The 20,011-nt window shown below is 40.0% G+C and overlaps 1 protein-coding gene across 2 annotated transcripts in view; it reads right to left on the reverse strand.

Annotated features, from left to right (window-relative positions):
- Positions 1-2,184: 2,184 nt before the first annotated feature.
- The window catches only part of MISP (mitotic spindle positioning), a 63,883-nt gene continuing 46,056 nt past the window's right edge, over positions 2,185-20,011 (reverse strand). For both annotated transcript variants that reach the window (XM_063455575.1, XM_063455576.1), the window contains 4 exons: positions 14,112-16,194; positions 13,517-13,653; positions 8,399-8,437; positions 2,185-6,456 (listed from right to left, as the gene is read on the reverse strand). In XM_063455575.1, the coding sequence (XP_063311645.1) occupies positions 6,367-6,456; positions 8,399-8,437; positions 13,517-13,653; positions 14,112-16,194 (2,349 nt within the window). In that variant the 3' untranslated portion in view covers positions 2,185-6,366. The remainder of the gene's footprint in view (positions 6,457-8,398; positions 8,438-13,516; positions 13,654-14,111; positions 16,195-20,011) is intronic.

A 20,011-nucleotide genomic window follows, 5' to 3' on the forward strand; every position in this document is an offset into this window, starting at 1 on the left:
GTAGAACCCCATCTGTCGTGCAACTCTAACAATGCTTTGACAGGTGGGGCTCTACCAATTTCCCATGCTTGCAGGGTTGTATTTAGCACTGTTTTGTGTGTTTGAATGTAAGCATGTGTTTGTATGAAGTATGTTTGTGTTAATGTGTTTGTATGTGGTACTGGAGTTTGAATGAAAGTGTGCATTTATGTGTAGTGTTTGTTTTTGAATGTAGGAGTGTGCTTGTATGTAGTGTTGAAGTTTGAATGGAGGGGTGTATTTGTATATAAAGCTGCGGCTCAGATGCACAGGTACATACTCTGACACACAAGCAGATACACAGATACATACACTGACTACATACAGATAAGCAGGCACATACACTGACAGACATACTGACACACAGGTACATATATTGACACACACAGACACATACACTGGTAGACGTACTGACAGACACACACAGGCTTATATACAGACATACTGACACACACACTGATCAACATACTGACACACATACACTGACAGAAATACTGACACCCACACACAGGCACATACACTGACCGAGATACTGACACACACACACACACACACAGACACACTGACACCCATATACACTGAGAAATACTGACACACATCCAGGCACATATACTGACACACACACAGACACATACAGAGACTGACACATGCATGCACATGCACTGACAGACATACTGACACACACACACACACACACACTGACAGACACACTGACACCCATATACACTGAGAAATACTGACACACATCCAGGCACATATACTGACACACACAGACACATACAGAGACTGACACATGCATGCACATGCACTGACAGACATACTGACACACACACACACACACACTGACACCCATATACACTGAGAAATACTGACACACATCCAGGCACATATACTGACACACACAGACACATACAGAGACTGACACATGCATGCACATGCACTGACAGACATACTGACACACACACACACACACACACTGACAGACACACTGACACCCATATACACTGAGAAATACTGACACACATCCAGGCACATATACTGACACACACAGACACATACAGAGACTGACACATGCATGCACATGCACTGACAGACATACTGACACACACACAGACATACTGACACACACACAGACATACTGACACACACACAAATATTTTGACACACAGACAGACCTACTGACACACACAGATATATTGACACACAGACAAACAGACATACTGACACACAGACAAACAGACATACTGACACACAGACAAACAGACATATACAGACACACAGACAGATATATTGACACACAGACAAACACATGTAAAATGTACATTTTTAAACCCACCCTCCAGTTTCCTACCTTTTGCTGGAGGGTGGATTCTATGGGGTTCCAGTGTGGTGCCTGAGGATGATGGGAGTGAGGATCCCCCATCCTCACTCCCTCCCAGCCGGCTGCCGGAAAGCAAGGGGCCCGGTCGTGGGGGGAAAGAGCGCCCGACCGGGCCCCTGCTGATACAAGCCCTCCGGGTGGCCCTAAGTGCATGGGCCACCCGGTGGGACTCAGAGGACGGGGGGAAATTTTTTACATCATTTTTTTTAAAAAAAAAAATCTAATTACATGTTTCTCCCCCCTCCCTGCTTACCTTGTCCAGGGAGGGGGGAGATTCCATGATCCCTGGTGGTCCGGTGGGGGGGCCCCCGGCTCCCCTTTACCGCAGAGGGGGCCCAGGCAGCACACAGCTTCTCTTCTCTCCTCTGTTCCAATGACTCTCGCGAGACCCGCGGAGCGTTGCCATGGCAACCGGGTCTCGCGAGAGTTATTACAAGAGAGGAGAAGCTGTGTGCTGCCTGGGCCCCCTCTGCGGTAACAGGGAGCCGGGGGCCCGCGGCTGCACACATAGATAGCGATATTCGCTATCTATGTGTGCAGGGAGGGAAAGTGGGGCCCAGGACTGCCAGAGCAGTCCGGGCCCCCCAGGGCCGCCGGGCCCGTGACAACCGTCATGGTTGTCACCCCCTGATGGCGGCCCTGTTGCCCAGATTTAGATAAAACTGATATTGCTACCGCAAATTAATTTGGAAATCAAGAGCTAATGCAAAAGTTCTTCGATAGCAGTATATGAGACCTTTAATTTTGGTAAATCCCTTGAAATTGATTTGCAACTGAATCATTACAGAGGTTATGGCGCTTAAGTGAACTTTGAAGCCCCCAATCAAACTTCCCCTAAAACTCTCATGCTTACTCTAACCTCCTCTGTTGGTGGCATTGTTCTAAACTTCTCCATTGTTATTGTGAAAACTGCAACATTACTGTGTTGCTTCAAACATATAAAACTTGCCATTTCCATTGCAACTTTTTTAATTGTATAGAGAAGGCATATTCCTGCTAAACATAGAATTTACAGCTGCAATAAAAGTCACTCAATAATCTACAACTTCCCCTAACAACATTGTAACTTGTATGACAGTGCAATCCACTAACATAGAACTTCACCCACTCGTCTCATACCTAGGAGAAGACCCTTTGGTAAGGAGATGTGTTTATACATTGTGGACCTTATAGGCACCTCATTTACCATTCCCCATACCAGTACTCAATTATTGAACGGCATGGCTTTCTTCAATTTTGATGGAAGCTACACAGGAAATGGCTGTTTACACATCTATTGAACATGCATTAATACATATCTATTGAACATATCTAATCACAGCACCTTCACTATGCTATAACGTCAACGCTCAACAAGCAATGTCATATAATCAAAATATCCACAAATACATGAAATGTGACCCAGTATTTTTCACTCTCTAAGGAACATCTAAACTAACCTAAAACTAAGATATTTCATCTACGAGCCTGGTAGCTATCTGAGGATATCACTCAAAATATTAACACTTATCAAAAAACAAGCTAAAACAACTAATAAGCATTCAACACAAATCTGAAAATAGCCCACCCACAAAACAATGACTATAAGAAATGTGCCTTTTTAAAAATCTGGCATCAAGAAAAAAGATTTACCCACTCAATCTGTGTTTCCTCATCTATTCTTCATCATATACTTGTTAATTATTCACTCTCAGTATGGCATTTTACTTAGAACTTCACACTTCAAATGTAAAATCAGAAAGGACCATCACACTGCAATCCCTGTCCTTCCAAGGTACTCTTTGTGTTAATTGTTCTCCGATGGAATAAAACTCCATTCACTTATATTATTCATGTGGATTTTTTCTATCATGTATTTCTGAAACCGGTATGCATCACCCACCCATGGTCCCACAGTACCATGTCTTTAAGGTCATATCACATAAGTACTTTTGTCTGAGACACTCCCCTGGCCAATATGCAAAAATCTAAGAACTTTACTGTTTAGAGTTAATGAGGACCTAGCCACCCACTTACTAGACTAGCAAAGACCTTTCAATAGATCCTTTGCACTTTCAAGACTCTCCACTCAGTAGAAGGATATCTCCAGGATGTCCCATAGAGAACTCTGGCATAAGCAAAACATTTTAGACATCAATCGAATTTGCAAGACAGGATGCTCGCAAATAATCTATCTGCTAACAACGATCTTCTGAAATACACTTCACCTGGTACTTTTCAAACAAATTTACAACACAAATGTGGCTTTATCCACTCTGTAAAAAGCTTCACATATATTTCTTTAATACAACAATCTGGTGACTTTCAGTAACCCTCAATTAACATTGAATAGAGAAAGGAGTTTTACTCATTTATTCCACCTAATGTATTTAAGACCTTCGCCCAATAGCATAGCACGTTTGAAGAAAGAGATTATAGTGGTTTGATAAATTACCAGGCCCCGCCAGGCCTCCCCAGAAGCTCTTGTACTGAGGTAAGCTTATTGGTACATGGCTTAGCTCATTGGATGAGAGCGCTCAGTCAATGAGTGGGTCCTAAACTGCAGGAGAGCTAATGGAAGCTCCTTGGAGGAAGAGAAGAGGAGGCCATCAACTGGCGGATCCTAGGTATGTTGTCAAACCATGCTCAAGTAGTTTTACTACATAACCTGTGAGGGCACCAGGACATTATTGGCACCATACGCACAACAGTGGTAAGTAGTGGTTAAGGCGCTTGCTCAAATTATCCCTCTAACCTGGTTTACTGTACTTCTATAACCCAGAGTGCTGCAAGGTGTTTACTTGCTAACTTGATTATCTTAAGGCTATTATTTTATCTGCATTAACAATGCAAAAACACATGACTTTGATGACTAAAATAAAATTGACAAATCTTAAATTTCATTTATTGGTATCTGAGTACTCAGGAGAGGCGTGGCTAGAATATTAAGAGTGTGGAGTGAAGCCAGCTTCCCTCCATTTTTTCACAACTGGGTATAAGTCCACAACACTACTTATTCTGTATCATTTTTGATGCACTCAGTCAACACTCCACTACATGATAGTTAAATAAACATTCATTAATTAAAACATATTATTCATACGCAAACCATTAACATACAAAAATTAACCTTTTCATGAAAGTCTCCTAGTCAACACATAATCCAGGGCTAGTGGCCCTGCATGCTTATTGTTGCTATAAACCTCACTGTATTCTTAAACATGGGAAGAAATAAACACCCAAATCACATTAACTTTAACGTATACTACTTGTCCTATCTAGTCATGCAGGGCTATTCACAAACATGAGAAAAGAGAATTCAGAGTGAATTTCAAATTTAAGGCCATAATAGCAGAGCTGGCTTGGAGAATTTTCCAATTCCACTATTGGGGCCTTAACTTTGAAATTCATTTTTAATTCCTGACAATTCTCACTTTAGTAAATAACTTTCATAGTAATGTTTTCTCTACGAAATTAACACCAATGATATAAGTATTTACCTCCTAGACTTTCTTAGGAGTAGGAAGCACATGTTGTGTCAGCTCTGACCATTGCTTAGTTTCCTATGTGACTGTATAGATGTGACTGCTCTAAACATCTGAAGGAGGTGCTTAAAGGAAAACGGTCAACATTTTTATTATTTCTGAAAATAAAATATTAGATATTATGGAGCCACGCTGTGTACTTTGGAATAAATATGTATGTTAACTCTTTTTGGTGCATCTCCAGAGTTACTCTTGAATATTGTGGGGGAGGCCATCTTTAGACTCACTGGTGAGACTCAATGGTGAGACGAAAAACTTTTATGCTAAGACCATTTATGATTTATAGGGTCATTTAAGTGAGAACTCAAAGAGAATTAAAGTGAATTTCAAATTGAAGGCCAATGTAGGTGAACTAAAGTATAGCTGGCTTACATAATTTTTCCAGTTTGTATTTTTTTTACCTTAAATTTAACATTCACTTTGAATTCTCACTTTAGTAAAAAAAAAAACTGTTATTGGTCTGAAATTGTACCAGAGTCCATTTTTTTTTTTTTTTTTTTAGATATTTGCCATTTAGTTAGGATATAAGGATTTGTGAACACAGCAGCTCTTTGGTGAGATAAGCCATGATTCTGACCAATGAGGGCTTAACATGGTGGTCCCCACAGAGCAATGCTAAGCCATGGGACCCATTGAAAATAAGTATTTTCTTATAATAAAAAATAATACACACAGAAGCTATAATAATACATTTAATCTTTTATTTTAAATAGTAATAAAAATTATGGCAGTTTTCCTTTAACTCAGACAGGTAAGTGTAAATTTAACAGCTTAGTTCATTAACTTGAGAATCCAAAGTGAATTGAAAGTACATTTCAAGTTTAAGATCAAAATAGTCGAACAAGAAAATGTCTTAAACTTTGCTATGTTTCCAGTTTGGCTACTTTGGCCTTAAATTTGAAATTCATTTTAAATTCTCACTTAAGTAAATGACCCTACTAGTGAAGGTACAGGTCAGTAAGCCACAAACCTAGAACAATAGTTTATCAAATCAATGGTATCATTGGCAGTCTCATCAATGAGAAGGAATCTATTTGTTTAAAAATTAAATCAGCAGTTTTGAGGCAGTTTTAAAGATTTTGAATGATTAAAAATCTCAGTAAGAATTATTCATTTAATCTAATGTAGTTTAACAGTTCAGGAGAATTAGTCAAAGCCAATCTCAACAATTAGAAAATAGTTTTGTTTTTTTCGTTTTCAACTAGTCTTCAACAGAAATAAGAGTTGAAGAAGTCTCATACACACCCATACAAAAGCAGACACATCCTAGGGCCATTCCCCTTTAAGGCCTACAATTGAAAAGCGAAGACCTTAAACAACTTGAGTTCAGAAAAATATTTGTCCCTTCATCGGATAAGATCAATAAGTAAAACATATATGAAATGTCTCAGTGTTTAACATGCATTGTGCAGAAGTAACTCATTTGTGTCCAGACTCCAGGATCTAATCACTTGGATTGTTGGCATAAATTCCTGCTTCCCAGCGCAAAGCCATTGTGTTCTTGTGTCGATTCACTCGTGTAGACTCCACAATCTGAGGGACAGAACAAGAAGGTCAGTCTTTGTGTTTTCTCTTCAGACACGTTATAAAAGTAGAAATGTTAAACAAAAGCCCACTTGATGACTGATAGAAGCTCTACAGATGAGTCTTTCAATTCCATGGTCCAACAAGATACAACACATATGCCTATACGAATGTAAATTAATCAGATCCAAATGCTGTCAACAAATGTTCCTCTGTCAGAGAATGTAATTTTCGACAAAAAAAAATTAAAGATGCACGGCTGCTATGTTTATTGGTTTATTGCTATACGCAAGTGAAAATGGCACTCAGTGTTTTGGTTTTATACCTTCACCTCACTTAAAGGGACTCTGCTGTGTTGATTTTTGGAAGTCATAAAGAGGAAGTACCTCCAAAGTCTGTTAGTCTTACAGCCAAAAGAAGCATGTTCTTTGCAAAATGTAATTTTCTGTCATTTTGTAATAAGTTTTTTTTTTATATCTAATTTTACAAAGTAATTGTTGTATTGTTTTATTGCTTCTTTATCAACAAAAAACTTAAATTACAAAATGCAGTGTCTCTGTAATGTTTTTCATTATTAAACAAAAGGGACAAAGTATGTGCACCATAACCACTACATGAAGATGTAGCTGATTTGTTTCTTTAGAGTGGCCTATTAGGGCTGATCCCATTGCTTGACATTTTCTGTTGGGACACTGTACTGCTACTCGGTTATTAATCTCTATAGTCAATGATGTCCTTTGGTGAATAGAAATTAAGTCTCCCTTCCTTTTTCCGATTCGAACACCCACAAGGCAGTCACTGTGACAATGGCTGGTGGGAAATCCATTTTTTTCTGCTCTAGAGAGAGCACTGAGGCTGCGTGACCTCCCAGTAATGTGAGGGTTACATAGCAGACAAGGGCACAGAACTATGCATTTTAAAGCTCTGAAGAGACTATGGAAATCTGCAGGTCAAACATTGTCAAGGTTATTCATAAAAGTGAGAATTTAAATAAAGTTAAATGTTATATCTACTTAATTTGTTCTTTGTGGCATCGTTGCAAAGGCCACAAAGAGTCCACAAGCCGTTTTACAATGCATACTGCATCTAAGACAGGGTTGATTACTAAAAACCATTACTGACTTATTTGACTAAAGTGATTATTCAAAGAGAAGTTCAAATGTAAAGGGAGACTTAACTGATAAATACAACCCCCACTGTTTAGTACAACATCAATAAAAACATGTATGCATTTATTTATTCATTTTTTATGCATTGGGGGTATATCTAAAAACAGCTCGCAAAAGCTGCAGAACTCTTGTCTGCAGCTTTTGCAAAATCTCCCTTCTTCCCCAGCCTAGACTCTCTGTGGCTGTCCAATCAGAGACTTCCCAATGCAGCTCAATAAGAAGACATTGCAAGGCAGGTTCACAGAGCAATTACCTGCCTTTTAAGTTTAGTTCCACTGAGTTAAACAAACCAGGAAGTAACAGGACCGGTTGTTTGATTGAAAGCCAGGGGGGTGTAACAAAGTTAATTTATAAAAAGTGCCAATTTCTATTGAAATTTGCATTTTATGTAAAATGAAAAAAATAGGACACACATCTCACAAACTAAAGTACTTGAGGTGTCTGGAGTGTCTCTTAACCCCTTAAGGACCAAACTTCTGGAATAAAAGGGAATCATGACATGTCACACATGTCATGTGTACTTAAGGGGTTAAAGGTCACGCTATCTGAAATAGAAAAACTCTCTAAGTCAGTTATATACTTTCAGTCCAGTTACTGTGGCCTTACAAAATAGCAGATTTAGAAAATAGTTAGCTCGGTTTTTGATTTGACTTTGTAAAATTCAAATTTTCTAAATTTTAGCAAATGCATTTTTACAGATATTAATTATATGCTTTAAAACTGAGTTTCCCTTTAGAAGGGAAATTTAGACATTATAGGAAAAAATAAGTTTTCTTCCTTACCTCTGTGTTAACATCGTCACTTGAATCAATACCGGCATACTGATGAAAAAAAAATTAAAAGCATTAAGAACTATCCGTCGTCAGAATGGAGATCTCAGACAATAAACCACACCCTGCAGTACAGTGTGCAGTGACACAAAGAGATTTGCATAACATGTCTGTCATCCACAAAGCTCACATTTTGATTTAACCAACACAAAACAAATGGTAACAAAAAAGCTACCAACATTAATAATGCACATAAAATAGGCATCTGTACACTCTGCAAAATCACCAGCAAGACAGGTAAAGGATCTTATTCAAAAGAACACTCCAAGTACCATAACCACTTCAGCACACAATAGTGGTTATGGTTGCAAGAGCAAAATGGCACCGCCAGTGTCTGCCAGATAGCACAGCTGAGCACTGCTGGGGTAGCTCAGAGCAGAAAGCTTCTGGCTTCAAGTGGAGGAGGCACTTTGCAAACCACACATATGTTGTCAAACCAATAGCAAACAGTTTGACTACTTACGTAGGGGGTAAGTGGCTGTTAGGACACTTTGAGTGTTTCTTTAAGGCAGCAGGAGATTAACCTTGCTTTTAACCTTGTCACTAAATATGTTTGTACAATTAACTACAGCCAGCAATTATTAGATAATGTTATTTTATTTTTTTTTTTAATTCTTTATTTTAGTTGTGCATATAATTATAACAGTCGCTTGTGAGGTACCCCAAAGGCAGTCCCCTAGCGCGTGGTAAACAATGTAAACATAGGGGTATACAGTGGATCTAGCACATTGTTTAGGTAAATAAGGTTATGAACAGTATATATTCACGTTGCTTAGGCATTTTAGTACATAACACAAAATAACATCGCTTGTAACTTTCCAGATAGTGGGTTTTTATGTTGTGTCATAAGCTAGTCAAACATAAAATAATTATACGAACCATACATGCTTCAGATATAGTAACACTTTGCTTCTTTGGAGTTTGCACAATATATAATCATTGCAGTAAATCATGCTAGGCTAAGTGTGCGCTCACCACAACTAGTCGTGCATATGATTCTAGGTGTATTGCACTTTTTTATAGTGCAGCACAATTTTATAGGGCAACATGAGGCTTACGTGCGCGCATGAAACAGTGTTAGTAAATCGGTTGTCTGTTGTGATACAGGCTGCTGGGTTAATTGCGCTACACTGGGTAAAAGTACAATAAGATTAAATTGGGTAGCCAGGGAATATAGGCTAGTTCTTCATGTGTAAGCTATAGAATTTATAACGGTAACTGGCTGGCTAGACATGAAGGGTAAAACATGATAATAAAATGTATTTGACTACTCCCCATTCCCCTCTCTAGTGCCAGGGTATTGTCAGTAGCTAATGTGGGTTACGATTGAGACTATACTGGGGAGCAAAACATTTCAACATTTAAACATTTTAGACATGAAGTGAGACTTAAAGAGGGTTATGTGTCCTCACACCAGTCTCGTTCAGCCCATGCCGGTTTGTGGCAAGCAGTCATCAAGGGCGTGCGGGTAATGTGTCAGCAATAAGTCCAGTTGTGGGGGTTTCAATGGTAGGACCTCTCGTCCATCAGGGCATGCTTTCTTTCCCCTCCGTCCGCTTCTCCCGCGTGAGGTAGCGCCTTGCTTGAGAAGAGTCTTTGGAGCCGCTGAGGGATAAGCAGGTTGTGCTTGTTGGTTAGTCCCATTCTGAGGCAGGGGGATGTGAGTATTGGTGCCCACAAACTGTGGTGTTATTTCCCTCCGTGTAGGTCTCCGTTTTCTGCTCCGTCTAGGGGCAGCTTTGGGGGTGCGACAGGGAGTCCCGCCTATGTGGCGCCGGGTTGCCGGGCGGATCCATGCCGCCACTTCTTTTATCGCCATCTTGAAGGCCTGTCTTCGGGCCGAAAGTTTAGTCCACAGATTGGCATATAGCTTGTCGTAGAGCTCCTCTGTGTTCTTGGGCGGTTGGTGGAGCATGCGGTTCGTCACAGGCTGTGTCTTTCCCTTTAGTCGTGTGGGGGTCAACTCTACCGGCAGGGATTGGGAAGTAGTGTCCGACCATGCAGGCTCGAGTCTGAGTCGCAGGGTTGAGGTGCGCGTGTCCGCCATTTTGGAGTCCCCTGCCCCCGTACTGCTTGTGGAGGCCGCAGGCTTGTTCGGAGAGTGCCGGGTGCTGGGTTCTCCGACTGGCGGGGACCGGGATGTCCCCCACCGGTCCATAGGGGGGGGAAGGTAGTGTTCCCAGCTTACTTTTGGATGTGTGCGTCTGGCGGGAAGGCGGCCGCCTTTCTCCGCCTCCTCCCTCGGTAGGCCTCAATCCGCTGATGCGGTACCCGGTTGTCCCAGACATCGGATTTGGCATCTTAGGGTTCGGGTCGGCCACCCCGGTCCAGTGAGCCCACTTACAGGTGGGTGAGCGAACTTTATCCCGAGTTATTTGATTTTATCGTGCTGGTTTTTCCAGGAGCTGTTGCAGAGCACGTCTTCTCTGCTCGCTGGTCAAGCTCCGCCCCCCAATGTTATTTTTTAAAGAAACACTCAAAGCAATAAAATCACTACAGCACACCTTCTTAGGTAAATCCATTAAATCTTCTGAGAACTGCCGGGCTTTGGTCAGACAGAGTGCTTCCAGTTAAAACAGTTCTGGCCAATACTGTTCTAAAATGTCTGACTCCTCAAAATGGAGGGGAACCATTGCTCTCTTGGCATCATAAACACTACAGCACTTGAAATGTTACTTTAATGGCCTAGCACTTTTATGTGTACAGCAACTGGTAGCAATCACAAAATTAAAAACAAAGGGCATGTAATAATCAATTACTATTGCAACACAAACCCATAACATCTGTTTCCGTGTCACGGCAGAGAGCATTGCAATATGATGCTTTCAGCTGTGGCATTACAGGCACAAAACAAAAATAATGATTAAAAAATAATGAGGTGTCCTTTGATTCCAATAACAAGTGGTCCCTTCTTTCATTGGAAATGGTCCCTATAACTGCTCCGATAATGGGGTCAAGAGGTTACCCAGTCTTCTGAGCTCATATAGTGCAACTCAGATGATGCCCAGAGCCCTGGGCCCCTTTATTGCCTGTTTAAGGTGGATAAATAAATGCATAGTTTCCAAGGCAAAACTAAGTGGACATCTCTCCCCCTTGTCTATCCACCTGGAAAGCTATGAGTGCCCAAGCACTAGACAGCCCCTCTCACAAATATGTCCTTGCCTATCCTCTCACACTCATAATAGTGAGGGGCCCAATAAGTCTAAACTAATGTAAAAAATCCTGTGAAAAATAAATATTTTTACAATAAAAATATGAAGTTTTCTTTGGGTAATAATCTTTATTTGCCCCTAAAAAAAGGTTACATGACCATGCATCATAGGCTGCTAAAACAGTTTAAAAAAAATAAAAAATAAATAAAATCTGCTCTTTAAAATTAAACAAAAATCATCCATATGATCTCATTGAAAACTCCACATTGACTGAGCATTTTTGGCCTTCTCAAGTTTTGAATGTCAGTCAAATCACCGTGATTGGTTGGCTTAGAAGACTTGTCCATTAAGTAAGTGAGTGTATGTGTATGTGTGTTTTCCCTGTGTATGTGCGCACTGACTGTCTCTCTATATGATGGAGGGAGTGTTTAATAGTTAACTTCATTTTGTAGGTTCACCTGCAGTAAAATGTAATAACAAGGTTGGTAACCATGTGGTTCCATTATACTCTGTGGAAATGGTTAACAATAACATCTGCTGGTAAATCCCTGTTACTAATGGTGACATTTTACAATTGGGATGCTGTCCCTACTTACGTTGGCGATAGCTATTTTAGCAAGTAATGGCTGGTATAAGTTGGAAATTTGTTTAACTCATTACCACTATGATTAAATGACTTATTTAAGTAATTTAAAATATAGACTGTCTCAGAGGAGGGCGATTTTAGCTTTTGAAAGAACATTATCTCAGCCGTGTCTTTCCAGATCTTTCCTACTGTTTTGGCCCAATACATGAAGTAGCCTGCAGGCGGATTGATTAAAGTGACACTCTAAGCAATACATCAACTCACGCTTAGCCAATCAATTTCATCCATGTTGGACACAGTTAATATTGATAATGCCAAAGTGTTAAAAGACAACTTTCACTTCCAAACTATTTTGAATATAATAATTATTTCATAAAGTTTTGAAAGGAAATTTCTTTTTTTTTTTTAAATGAAGTATATGTAAACAAAATGAGAAAAAAATTACAAAACAAATCATCCTTACCTTTAGTATACTACAGAATCTTTCAGCCGTATACATGCACCTTGGGTCAGGTAGTGTTTGAAAGCCAACAGTTAATCACTCCGATCTTCCCTGATTCCCTGCATTGAAGCAGGGAAGACCATGTAGAATAATTGTTGGTTTTCAAAGCAACTCTCCTCCACAATAAAACAACAACATAAAAAGCAGAAAACAGAGGCATTTCATAAAGACAAAGCTTTTCTGAAACACACTTAAATATTGTGTTGGAATTTCATTGAAACTCTCCCACAATCAAAAGATATCATATATCAGAGAATTCTAAAGTTGAGAAAACTTGACACACAGTCAAGTTTTGTCACTTCCCCCAAATGTCTCTAAAATATCAGTATATATAATATAATATTGCGAGACAATATCTTTGGCAGTTTCCGTAGTATTATGGGATCCTCCATAGACCTCAGTGTTGTACTCTTACGCATGTGTGAGAGTACAGCATTGACATGGGCTCCTGGTGGATAAAGGACCAGGAGCTGAAGCTTGAAGATGGTGGCTCCTGCGGGGGACCTCTGCTGCATACCTGGGCCACTGCACACCTTAATGTCATCATTGCAGTCTTTGCAAAATATGCAAAGACCCCAGAAGGTGACAGAGATGCTTTAAAAGTATTAGCACCCAGACACAATTCACCAGAAGAAAATACATATGCATGTTAAAACGTATCTGGTCCCTAAATACTTGAAATCGTAGCTGAGAAGAAAGGTGGCATATAAACAATTTATTTACATTAAATTATTCAAATACTAATAAAGTATTAATATTCTGCTGTAAAATTAATTATTTCAGCTGTATAGCTGCAATAGCTGCACTGTATTGTCGGGCAAAGCACTTACATCCCCGTATCTCTTGAATCTGTCAAAATCTGACTCAGAAACAACAAACTTGGGAGTTTTCCTTGGCCTAAACATTTGTATAGGTGAGACAAAAGATGCAGAACCTTGACTGGAGGAATTCCATCTGTTTGAGCCACCTACAAATGAAAGAGAATAAATAAATAAATCAGAGGATGAAAAAAAAATTTAATTAATAATGAAATCCTTCTTAAAATCAGGTTTGTTTTTCCATTGAAATTGGGTTGTTTTAAAAAATCAAATCAAATATATAGGTTTTTTTAATCACAAAATTATATTGATATCTACATGTAAAGCTTAAAATTCTAAAAATGCAACAATACATCTTGCCGATATCCCATGCCACCTTAATATCAACATAATTATTTAGCAGTAGTGTAATTATACTGCTGTGTTTTGAGAAATTTGATTAAATCATTTGACAATTTTAATAGAAGTCATGAGATTTTCATTCTTCAAGCACTACTTAATATTACAAGTAGATCACAAGGTGATATTTGATTAAGTTGCTATTTATACACAAAGCTTTTTATATAGAAATTAACAATATAGACTTGCAGTAGCAAACACTGCCTACCTGAACTTAACACTGTTTTTCCATATTGGTTGTGCCCATTGACTGGGGTGGTGATCTGACCATCTGTAGATGTGATACCATACGGTACTTCACTTTTCCTCCTTTGCTCCTTTAGCTCAAGGTCCCTCTCTAATGTTTGCTGAATTTCTTTCTCTATCACACTTGATACAGGTCTCAGGCGTGTAGTTTTGTATATCTCTTCAGGGTTTGCATTATCTTGAGTTTTCTCTGTCCATTTTGGGCTCTGCACTTTCTCTTCATCCCCGTGTTGTCGGAATTTCCAGGGCTGAATGTGGAAATTCTCCCTTTTCAGAATCTGTGTTTCTGCTGAAATATCCACTCCTGATGAAGCATGAGTAGGTGGGTTAAAATCTAGAATATTATCCGCACTCGCCCTTCTGTATCTAGAGATATTTAGTGGTGTTGGTTTGTAGTTTATTCTTGCACTATAGGGTTGAGGTGCATCCAAGACAGTCCAGTTGGTGTTTTCAGAAGTCTGCGTACGATCTGCTTGGCCTGCAAAATCACTTGTTCCTAAATCAATTGTTGCTGCTTTAGAGAGTCGTTTTGTGTTCCCTAGCTGTGGTTGAACAGGAATGTCATCTAGCTGCTCAAATACCTTTCTGCGTTCATCTAGCTCTTGGACGTTACCTTTATCATAAAGTCCTGCCACTTTCCCTTCATTTCTAAGGACAGCCTCCCGTTGAGCATCCTTCTCAATCTCTCTTTGGAGGAAATTTATGGAACGAGTTCTCTCTTTGCTCTTTTTTTGGATAGCAGTATCAGAGGACTTTGAAAGCACTGGGTTTTTGAGTATTTCTACCATCTCTTTGGTTTCCCCCACACCTTGAATACCTCTCTCTTTACGTAAACTTTCCTCTCTTTCAAGTGCCAGGCGAATTTCCCTTTCAATGGGTGTCTCATTGCTGGTGTTTGGAATTTGCTCTGGTATCTCTTGGGAGTGTTCTGCTTTGGTCACTCCTTTTGAATTATCTTCTGTTTCACCATCTCTGTCATCAGTTGACAATTCCCTGTAGAACTGTTTTCGCAGTTCATTGGAGCTAACTGCTTGAGTTTGTGGAGGCTCATTCAACTGTGTTCTCACTTCAGATTGTATTGTTATGGTGTCTTCTATCCCTTGCATCTCTGAATTCCAGTCACTTCCATAAAATGATTTAGAGCGGGGGGGTTTTGACTGTGGTCTAGGACTAATTGGGAGACTATTACGCTTTTTTTCCAGCATCAAAAATTGCTTTCTGGCAGCTTCAAAATTTATTTGCTCTGTGTCCACATTCACTTTCATATGATCACTGTCTAATTCATTGAGGTCAGTGGCTGAAATTGAGGTGTCCATTACATCTCTGTGAATGATGATCTCATCCACGTCCAAGCTTTTCCTTTGTCCTTGTTTCTTTATGATATCTCTCCTCTGTTTCTCTAGCTCCCATGCTTTTTCCTGGGTAAACTCGTGGGACCGAGCTTGAACATCATCATCATCACCATTTTCAAATAACTTGGTTGGACTGGTCTCAGGGAGATAAGCCCTTATACCAAAGTGGCTTTCCTCCTTCAGCAACTTTAACTTTCTTTCTCCATCTGGAGTGCTCTTGTGTTTACCTTCTGCACTTTGGCTGTGTTCACTGATGACATTGGTTTTAAGATCTGGCTCCTCATGTAAGGTATATGTACTTCCTGCTGAGGACAGGGAAAAAATTTGACTTCTCGTAACTCTGTCCATGGTTGACTCTGGGGCACCTGTAGAAGTTGTTTGTTTAGGTATGCTAAATGTATCCTGACTAAGTAAGATGTTATTGTTCTGCTGATAGATGTTCACTTCAGATCTGTCTGCAAGTATATTAACTTCTACATCACAAGCATTTTGTTCAGTCTCAAATACCATAAGATCCGGTGGGTCCACTGACTCGTTTTTTATCACTTGTTGACTTTCTGTACTAATAAATTGGTGTTTAGTAACCACTGAAGAGTCAGGGACACCAAGTTCACGTTCATAATCTTGTTGATGTTTGAGTGATGAAGAGTCTAGCTCAACTGTATGACGATTTGCTTTTTCATTCACAGCTGGCTGTTGCGAAAATAAACAAATGGAATCATCAGTGCCTACCACAATGGCAATTAAAAACACCAGGGTAACAAGAAAAGAAAATTGATCTGGCAATGTGTTATCAAGCAACATAAATATAACTTATAAGAGGCATTAGAACAACAGTAATTAGCTAATGGTAGTTATTTAAGAAAGTGATTCCAAATTTAAGGTGAATGTAGCCGAACTGGGAAAGATCTCCAAGTCAACTACGCATTAAGTTTATCTAATTTGGCCTTAAATTTGAAGTTCACATTGAATTCCAGACAATTCTCACTTTCGTAAATAACCCTGTTAATGTGGTCTTCTGTGGCAACAAAGGTGTTAATAAAACAAATTCAAATAATCTAGCAACAAAGTAATTTCAATTCTTCTGCCATAAATACCTTACTGTGGTCAAAGTTTCTATGAGTATTTTTGAACCATGTCTTATCTGAATAACAATATTCTTTAGTCTTGGTTAATTGTTAATTCTGTAGATCCTTTAACTGTGAATCATCTAACAGTTTATATCTTCAATTACTGGTGGTGAGAGGCAGAAATGTGTAAAATCGTACACCAGTTCAAAGTGTAAAAAATACATTGGTAAAATATGTGATGTTATGCTAGGATAATTATTAGTTTGAAGATTGCATTGAAGCAAGTTGACAGGGGTGTAAGCAAACTAGGTGACTAGCCCAAGGGTAAATTTTAAAGATTCTTCTGCAGATTTTGACTTATCCTCTAAATTTAAAACCAGTCCTATACCATGCCCTAAGTCCAACCCTAAACCTTAATGTTTTCTAAAAATCCCACATTTTAATATTACGTGGATCTATACTTAAAAAAAAACAGCACACCTGCTGTATCAACCTCAAGCCATAATAACCTATACACATATAAACATAGAATGTGACAGCAGGTAAGAACCATTCGGCCCATCTAGTCTGCTCAATTTTCTAAATACTTTCATTAGTCCCTGGCCTTATCTTATAGTTAGGATAGCCTTATGTCTATCCCACGCATGCTTAAACTCCTTTACTGTGTTAACCTCTACCACTTCAGCTGGAATACTATTCCATGCATCCACTACCCTCTCTGTAAATTAATACTTCCTGAAATTATTTTTAAACCTTTGCCCCTCTAATTTAAGACTATGACCTCTTGTTGTGGTAATTTTTCTTCTTTTAAATATAGTCTCCTCCTTTGCTGTGCTGATTCCCTTTATATATTTAAATTTTTCTATCATATCCCCCAGTCTTGTCTTTCCTCCAAGCTATACATGTTAAGTTCTTTTAACCTTTCCTTTTAGGTTTTATCTGCAATCCATGAACCAGTTTAGTAGCCCTTCTCTAAACTCTCTCCAAAGTATCAATATCCTTCTGCAGATACGGTCTCCAGTACTGCGTACAATACTCCAAGTGAGGTCTCACCAGTGTTCTGTACAATGGCATGAGCACTTCCCTCTTTCTACTGCTAATACCTCTCCCTATACATCCAAGCATTCTGCTAGCATTTCCTGCTGCTCTGTTACTTTGTCTGCCTACCTTTAAGTCATCAGAAATAATCACCCCTAAATCCCCCCTAAATCAGAAATAATTTTTTTCAGGTTTCAGTTGGATATCCCTTCACCTCACTTGAGCACGTCACTATGCACTCAAAGGGAATCCTTGTTAACTTTTTTTTATTATTATTAAGGCATACTCTCTACTGTCCCTTCTATTGCCTTGCTTATCCATCTTAAATGGGTCGAAGGAATCATTTATTTTTTTATTATTATTATTTTTTTCTTTAGTTAATATGAAACCTTTCTATTTGGAGTTGGATTAGTGCAGGAGCAATCGATACAGGGACATCGCCTTGAGAGTTAGCCCTAGCTATGCTCCTCATATAAAGGCATACTATTTTATTTATTTATTTATTATTGCCATTTATATAGCGCCAACAGATTCCGTAGCGCTTTACAATATTATGAGAGGGGGATTTAACTATAAATAGGACAATTACAAATAAACTTACAGGAACAATAGGTTGAAGAGGACCCTGCTCAAACGAGCTTACATTCTATAGGAGGTGGGGTGTAAAACACATTAGGACAGGAATTTACAATCAAATAAGGTGGGCTGCCCTTTAGGAGAGGGAAAGAGACAGGTATGTGAGGTAAGGGTTAGTCTTGGAGGCCATAAGCTTTCCTAAAGAGATGGGTTTTAAGGCACTTCTTAAAAGATGCAAGACTAGGGGAGAGTCTGATGGTGGTAGGCAGGCTATTCCATAGGAAGGGAGCCGCCCGTGAGAAGTCCTGCAAGCGCGAGTTGGCCGTACGAGTGCGGACAACGGACAGGAGGTGGTCACGGGCAGAACGGAGAGACCGAGAAGGGACATACCTATGGATCTGTGAGGAGATATAAGAGGGGCTAGAGTTGTTCAGTGCTTTATAGGTGTGAGTTAGTACCTTGAATTGACTCCTATAGCATACAGGAAGCCAATGTAAGGACTGGCAGAGGGGTGAGGTGTGAGAGAAACGACTAGAGAGGAAAATCAATCTAGCAGCAGCATTCATTACGGACTGTAAGGGTGCAGTACGGCTATTGGGGAGACCAATCAGGAGAGGGTTACAATAATCCATGCGGGAAATTACTAGAGCATGGACAAGCTCCTTGGTAGTATCTGGTGCAAGAAAGGGGCGGATGCGGGCTATGTTTTTAAGATGGAATCTACAGGATTTGGCAACATGCTGGATGTGAGGCTCAAAGGTGAGACCAGAGTCAAGTATGACGCCAAGACAGCGTGCTTGCAAGGATGGACTGATGTTGGTACCACAAACTTGGAGGGAGAGCGAAAGAGGAGGATCAGTATTAGGAGGAGGAAAGACAAGGAGCTCAGTTTTTGAGAGATTGAGTTTCAGAAAGCGGGAGGACATCCAGTCAGAGATGGAAGAAAGGCAAGCAGTGACACGTTGCAGGACGGCAGGGGAGAGGTCCGGGGAGGAGAGATATAGTTGGGTGTCATCAGCGTACAGGTGGTAGTGAAATCCAAAAGAGGTAATAAGTTTGCCAAGAGAGGCAGTATAAAGAGAAAATAGAAGGGGACCAAGGACGGAGCCTTGGGGAACTCCAACTGAGACAGGGCAAGGGGAGGAGGTATCATTAGAAAAGGAGACACTGAATGAGCGTTGGGAGAGATAAGAGGAAAACCATGAGAGGACAGAGTCACAGAGACCAAGCGATTGAAGAGTTTGAAGAAGGAGAGCATGATCAACGGTGTCAAAGGCCGCTGAGAGGTCAAGAAGAATTAGTATGGAGTAGTGGCCTTTGGATTTAGCTGCGATTAGGTCGTTAGTAACTTTGATAAGGGCAGTCTCTGTAGAGTGGAGAGGGCGGAAGCCAGATTGAAGAGGGTCAAGGAGAGAGTTGGAATTGAGGAAATGAGACACACGGGTAAAGACAAGTCTTTCCAGAAGCTTTGAGGAAAAAGGGAGCAGGGATATGGGACGGTAGTTAGAGGGGGTGGATGGGTCGAGGGATGGTTTTTTTAGTATAGGTACTACAGTGGCATGTTTAAGGTCAGCAGGGACGATGCCAGAGGAGAGCGAGCAGTTGAAGATGTGTGTTAAAGAAGGCACGAGACAAGTGGAGAGAGATCTAATAAGGTGAGATGGGACAGGATCGAGCGGGCAAGTGGTGGGGCGAGAGGAGCAAAGAAGAGCAGCCACCTCTTGGTCAGTAGCTGGGGAGAATGTCTGAAGGGTAGGAAAGGCATGATCTATGTGTGATTGAGAAACAGAAAGGCAAGGAGGGGAGAATTCTTTCCTTAGCTGTTC

The sequence above is a fragment of the Pelobates fuscus genome, chromosome 5 (genome assembly GCF_036172605.1).
Source record: "Pelobates fuscus isolate aPelFus1 chromosome 5, aPelFus1.pri, whole genome shotgun sequence".
NCBI classification, from domain to species: Eukaryota; Metazoa; Chordata; class Amphibia; order Anura; family Pelobatidae; genus Pelobates; species Pelobates fuscus.